Here is a 7,500-nt window from a genome sequence, read left to right as displayed (position 1 = left end):
CGTGGCTGGACTGAGCTGCTAAAACACCGGGAAACAAACGCGACTGAGGGAAAGGAGGGGATTAGAGAGAGACGCTAGCAGAGAGAGACGCTAGCAGAGAGAGACGCTAGCAGAGAGAGACGCTAGCAGAGAGAGACGCTAGCAGAGAGAGACGCTAGCAGAGAGACGCTAGCAGAGAGAGACGCTAGCAGAGAGACGCTAGCAGAGAGAGACGCTAGCAGAGAGACGCTAGCAGAGAGAGACGCTAGCAGAGAGAGAGACGCTAGCAGAGAGAGACGCTAGCAGAGAGAGAGACACTAGCAGAGAGACGCTAGCAGAGAGAGACGCTAGCAGAGAGAGACGCTAGCAGAGAGAGAGACACTAGCAGAGAGAGACGCTAGCAGAGAGAGACGCTAGCAGAGAGAGAGACGCTAGCAGAGAGAGACGCTAGCAGAGAGAGACGCTAGCAGAGAGACGCTAGCAGAGAGAGAGACGCTAGCAGAGAGAGAGACGCTAGCAGAGAGAGACGCTAGCAGAGAGAGACGCTAGCAGAGAGACGCTAGCAGAGAGAGACGCTAGCAGAGAGACGCTAGCAGAGAGAGACGCTAGCAGAGAGTCCTCAGGTACGTATGGAAGCTTGTTTCTGCCACTGAATGAAAAATAACAACGATAATCGGAGATTTTTTCTCACAACTGCGCGTTTATATCTTGCAACATTTTTCTCAGAATTGCGTTTACATTTTGCAATTTTGACTTTGTCTCGCAATTCTGTTATCTTGCTTTCAACACAGAATCAAGGTAATTGTGACTTTTTATCTAAAAAAATTTGGCTTTTTTTCTCGCAATTGCAAATCAAGTTTTATATCTTATGAGATAAAAAGTTACAATTACCTTTTTTTAACTCCATGGTGGAACAAGCTTTCACAGGCGTGACATTCGTTCGCACAGTGATAAATGTAGAGCCGGCGCTCGCATGATGTGTGTATAATGCCAGAGAATGAGTGGAATCCCTCTGTCACATTAGGAGCTGCGCTTCTTCCTCTCGCCAGCAGGAGGCGCTGTGGCCGATCGCTAACATGCTAACACACACGCCAGCGTCTCCTCACTCCTCCTTCTCCTCCACTCCTCCTCCCCGCGAGCTCCAGTAGCGGTGACACGCCAGCTCCATCAGCTCCAGCCCCCCCGTGACCCTCTGCTGACCCAGGAAGAAGACCACCATGAGCAGGAAGTAGATGCGTACGGGAGCCGAGAGCCACAGGCCGAGGCAGGAGGCGCTGATGATGGCGGTCCAGAACACCAGCGAGCCGGCTTTGATGAGGGACACCCTGAGCTGGCTCTTACAGGGCGGCACGCGGGCCTCGGGCTCGTCGAAGCGGCGCGGATCGGCCCGGTAGAACTCGCTGAGCCGGTTCTCCTTCTCCCGCCAGCGCTCCTGACACCACAGCTGGAGGTCCGGTGAACATCTGGGCAGAACCGACACGGCGTAGCGGCGCACGTGGAAGTGGATCTCGCGGGGGAACAGGCCCAGGACCAGGTGCCGCTCCGTCTGAGGGATGTTCTGCGGATACGCCACCGTTATATCGTGGACCGCGTCCAGGTTATCTCCTGCCAGGGGAAATCATCGAATCAGTGTTACAAGGCAAGGCAAGGCAAGTTTATTTATATAGCACATTTCATACACAATGGCAATTCAAAGTGCAAAGTACAAGGAACATGAGTTATGTAATCAGATTACTTTTCCAAGTAACTAGAAAAGTAACGCATTACTTTTTCAATTTACAACAAAACATCAAAGTTGCTTTATCGAATACGAAACACTCGTTACGTTTTTACATTTATTGACTGACAGCTCTCCTGTCCCCATGCTGAGAGAAATAAAGTGAGGAGGTGTGTGTGTGTGTGTGTGTGTGTGTGTGCTGTTCAAACATTCAGTATTCCTCAAAATGAATAAAAACAATAAAATGCAATCTCAGAATTTTCCCAAAATTTTGATAATTAACAAATGATTAATATACTTTATGTATTTAATCTCACTTTATTAACCAATTTCTTTGCTGCTGACCTTCAATGATCTAATTCAACCATAACAATAAGCAAAAATGACTTTAGATTAGATTTAGAAATAAGAGAGTTGAACAACTTCTCCTGTCTCCTATTGTTCTTTAATCCAGAACAGCAGAAAGGTTTGTTTGAGCCTCCACTGTACACTACTGTACTCTACCTCTACTGTACCTCTACTGTACACTACCTCTACTGTACACCACTGTACACTACTGTACTCTACCTCCACTGTACACTACTGTACTGTACCTCTACTGTACCTCTACTGTACTCTACCTCTACTGTACACTACTGTACTCTACCCCTACTGTACTCTACCTCTACTGTACTCTACCTCTACTGTACTCTACCTCTACTGTACTCTACTGTACCTCTACTGTACTCTACCTCTACTGTACACTACTGTACTCTACCTCTACTGTACCTCTACTGTACTCTACCTCTACTGTACACTACTGTACTCTACCTCTACTGTACCTCTACTGTACTCTACCTCTACTGTACACTACTGTACTCTACCTCTACTGTACTCTACCTCTACTGTACTCTACCTCTACTGTACACTACTGTACTCTACCTCTACTGTACCTCTACTGTACTCTACCTCTACTGTACACTACTGTACTCTACCTCTACTGTACTCTACCTCTACTGTACTCTACCGCTACTGTAGTCTACCTCTACTGTACTCTACCGCTACTGTATTCTACCTCTACTGTACTCTACCTCTACTCTACCCTACCTCTACTGTACTCTACCTCTACTGTACCTCTACTGTACACTACTGTACTCTACCTCTACTGTACACTACTGTACTCTACTGTACTCTACCTCTACTGTACACTACTGTACTCTACCTCTACTGTACACTGCTGTATTCTACCTCTACTGTACACTACTGTACTCTACCTCAACTGCACTCTACCTCTACTGTACCTCTACTGTACACTACTGTACTCTACCTCTACTGTACTCTACCTCTACTGTACACTGCTGTATTCTACCTCCACTGTACCTCTACTGTACACTACTGTACTCTATCTCTACTGTGCTCTACCTCTACTGTACCTCTACTGTACACTACTGTACTCTACCTCTACTGTACACTACTGTACTCTACCTCTACTGTACACCACTGTACTCTACCTCTACTGTACTCTACCTCTACTGTACACTACCTCTACTGTACACTACTGTACACTACCTCTACTGTACACTACCTCTACTGTACACTGCTGTATTCTACTGTACTCTACCTCTACTGTACACCACTGTACTCTACCTCTACTGTACTCTACCTCTACTGTACACTACCTCTACTGTACTGTACACTACCTCTACTGTACACTACTGTACACTACCTCTACTGTACACTACTGTACACTACCTCTACTGTACACTACCTCTACTGTACACTGCTGTATTCTACTGTACTCTACCTCTACTGTACACCACTGTACTCTACCTCTACTGTACTCTACCTCTACTGTACACTACCTCTACTGTACTGTACACTACCTCTACTGTACACTACTGTACACCACCTCTACTGTACACTACCTCTACTGTACACTGCTGTATTCTACTGTACTCTGCCTCTACTGTACACTACTGTACTCTACCTCTACTGTACTGTACACTACCTCTACTGTACACTACCTCTACTGTACTCTACCTCTACTGTACACTACCTCTACTGTACTGTACACTACCTCTACTGTACACCACTGTACACTACCTCTACTGTACACTACCTCTACTGTACACTGCTGTATTCTACTGTACTCTGCCTCTACTGTACACTACTGTACTCTACCTCTACTATACTCCACCTCTACTGTACACTACTGTACACTACCTCTACTGTACTCTACCTCCACTATACTCCACCTCTACTGTACTCCACCTCTACTGTACTCCACCTCTACTGTACTCCACCTCTACTGTACTCTACTGCACTCTACTGTACACTGCCTCTACTGTAATCTACCTCTACTGTACTCTACCTCTACTATACTCCACCTCTACTGTACTCTACTGTACTCCACCTCTACTGTACTCTACTGCACTCTACCTCTACTGTACACTACTGTACTCTACCTCTACTGTACACTACTGTACTCTACCTCTACTGCACACTACTGTACTCTACCTCTACTGTACACTACTGTACTCTACCTCTACTGTACACTACTGTACTCTACCTCAGCTGTACACTACCTCTTCTGTACACTGCTGTATTCTACTGTACTCTACCTCTACTGTACTCTACCTCTACTGTACACTACTGTACTCTACCTCTACTGCACACTACTGTACTCTACCTCTACTGCACACTACTGTACTCTACCTCAACTGCACACTACTGTACTCTACCTCAACTGTACACTACCTCTTCTGTACACTGCTGTATTCTACTGTACACTACCTCTACTATACTCCACCTCTACTGTGCTCTACTGCACTCTACTGTACACTACCTCTACTGTACTCTACTGTACTCTACTGTACTCTACCTCTACTATACTCCACCTCTACTGTGCTCTACTGCACTCTACTGTACACTACCTCTACTGTACTCTACTGTACACTACCTCTACTGTACTCTACTGTACACTACTGTACACTACCTCTACTGTACTCTACCTCCACTATACTCCACCTCTACTGTACTCTACTGCACTCTACCTCTACTGTACTCTACTGTACTCTACTGTACTCTACCTCTACTGTACTCTACCTCTACTGTACACTACCTCTACTGTACACTACCTCTACTGTACTCTACCTCTACTATACTCCACCTCTACTGTACTCCACCTCTACTGTGCTCTACTGCACTCTACCTCTACTGTACACCACTGTACTCTACCTCTACTGTACACTACTGTACTCTACCTCTACTGCACACTACTGTACTCCACCTCTACTGTACTCTACTGCACTCTACTGTACACTACCTCTACTGTACTCTACCTCTACTGTACTCCACCTCTACTGTACTCTACTGTACACTACCTCTACTGTACTCTACCTCTACTGTACACTACTGTACACTACCTCTACTGTACTCTACCTCTACTATACTCCACCTCTACTGTACTCTACCTCTACTGTACTCCACCTCTACTGCACACTACCGTACTCCACCTCTACTGTACTCTACCTCTACTGTACTCTACCTCTACTGTACTCTACCTCTACTGTACTCTACTGCACTACTGTACACTACCTCTACTGTACTCTACCTCTACTGTACACTACTGTACACTACCTCTACTGTACTCTACCTCTACTATACTCCACCTCTACTGTACTCCACCTCTACTGTACTCCACCTCTACTGTACTCCACCTCTACTGTACTCTACTGTACACTACCTCTACTGTACTCTACCTCTACTGTACACTACTGTACACTACCTCTACTGTACTCTACCTCTACTATACTCCACCTCTACTGTACTCTACCTCTACTGTACTCTACCTCTACTGTACTCCACCTCTACTGTACTCTACCTCTACTGTACTCCACCTCTACTGTACTCTACCTCTACTCTACTGTACTCTACTGTGCTCTACCTCTACTGTACTCTACTGTACTCTACCTCTACTGTACTCTACTGTGCTCTACCTCTACTGTACTCTACCTCTACTGTACTCTACCTCTACTGTACTCTACCTCTACTGTACTCCACCTCTACTGTACTCTACCTCTACTGTACTCCACCTCTACTGAACTCCACCTCTACTCTACTGTACTCTACCTCTACTGTACTCTACTGTGCTCTACCTCTACTGTACACTACCTCTACTGTACACTACCTCTACTGTACTCTACCTCTACTGTACTCCACCTCTACTGTACTCTACTGCACTCTACTGTACACTACCTCTACTGTACTCTACCTCTACTGTACACTACTGTACACTACCTCTACTGTACTCTACCTCTACTATACTCCACCTCTACTGTACTCTACCTCTACTGTACTCCACCTCTACTGCACACTACTGTACTCCACCTCTACTGAACTCTACCTCTACTGTACTCTACCTCTACTGTACTCTACTGCACTCTACTGTACACCACCTCTACTGTACTCTACCTCTACTGTACACTACTGTACACTACCTCTACTGTACTCCACCTCTACTGTACTCCACCTCTACTGTACTCCACCTCTACTGTACACTATCTCTACTGTACTCTACCTCTACTGTACACTACTGTACACTACCTCTACTGTACTCTACCTCTACTATACTCCACCTCTACTGTACTCTACCTCTACTGTACTCTACCTCTACTGTACTCTACCTCTACTGTACTCTACCTCTACTATACTCCACCTCTACTGTACTCTACCTCTACTGTACTCCACCTCTACTGTACTCTACCTCTACTGTACTCTACTGTACTCTACCTCTACTGTACTCTACTGTACTCTACCTCTACTGTACTCTACCTCTACTGTACTCTACCTCTACTGTACTCTACTGTGCTCTACCTCTACTGTACTCTACTGTACTCTACTGTACTCTACCTCTACTGTACTTTACTGTGCTCTACCTCTACTGTACTCTACTGTACTCTACTGTACTCTACCTCTACTGTACTTTACCTCTACTGTACTCTACCTCTACTGTACTCTACCTCTACTGTACTCTACCTCTACTATACTCCACCTCTACTGTACTCTACCTCTACTGTACTCTACCTCTACTATACTCTACCTCTACTCTACTGTACTCTACCTCTACTGTACTCCACCTCTACTGTACTCCACCTCTACTGTACTCCACCTCTACTGTACTCCACCTCTACTGTACTCTACCTCTACTGTACTCTACCTCTACTGTACTCTACCTCTACTGTACTCTACCTCTACTGTACTCCACCTCTACTGTACTCCACCTCTACTGTACTCTACCTCTACTGTACTCCACCTCTACTGAACTCCACCTCTACTCTACTGTACTCTACCTCTACTGTACTCTACTGTGCTCTACCTCTACTGTACTCTACTGTACTCTACCTCTACTGTACTCTACCTCTACTGTACACTACCTCTACTGTACACTACCTCTACTGTACTCCACCTCTACTGAACTCCACCTCTACTCTACTGTACTCTACCTCTACTGTACTCCACCTCTACTGTACTCCACCTCTACTGTACTCTACCTCTACTGTACTCCACCTCTACTGAACTCCACCTCTACTCTACTGTACTCTACCTCTACTGTACTCTACTGTGCTCTACCTCTACTGTACTCTACTGTACTCTACCTCTACTGTACTCTACCTCTACTGTACACTACCTCTACTGTACACTACCTCTACTGTACTCCACCTCTACTGAACTCCACCTCTACTCTACTGTGCTCTACCTCTACTGTACTCTACTGTACTCTACCTCTACTGTACTCTACTGTGCTCTACCTCTACTGTACTCTA

At 45.7% G+C, this 7,500-nt stretch overlaps 1 protein-coding gene across 2 annotated transcripts in view; it reads right to left on the bottom strand.

The window, feature by feature from the left end:
• The window catches only part of lclat1 (lysocardiolipin acyltransferase 1), a 26,687-nt gene that overhangs the window by 5,243 nt on the left and 13,944 nt on the right, over positions 1 to 7,500 (bottom strand). Inside the window, exon 6 of one of the 2 annotated variants that reach the window (XR_013819493.1) lies at positions 871 to 1,584. Coding sequence is in view for 1 of the 2 variants with exons in the window: in XM_079854841.1 (XP_079710967.1) it covers positions 1,082 to 1,584 (503 nt within the window). In the remaining variant the exon portion in view is untranslated. Of the gene's footprint in view, positions 1,585 to 7,500 lie in introns of both variants that reach the window. The other variant, XM_079854841.1, reaches the window with a different exon arrangement.

Source organism: Squalius cephalus (genome assembly GCF_949319135.1).
Source record: "Squalius cephalus genome assembly, chromosome: 21".
Lineage (NCBI taxonomy): Eukaryota > Metazoa > Chordata > Actinopteri > Cypriniformes > Leuciscidae > Squalius > Squalius cephalus.
The sequence above is the reverse complement of the archived record's forward strand: the minus strand, read 5'-3'. Positions and strand labels throughout refer to the sequence as shown.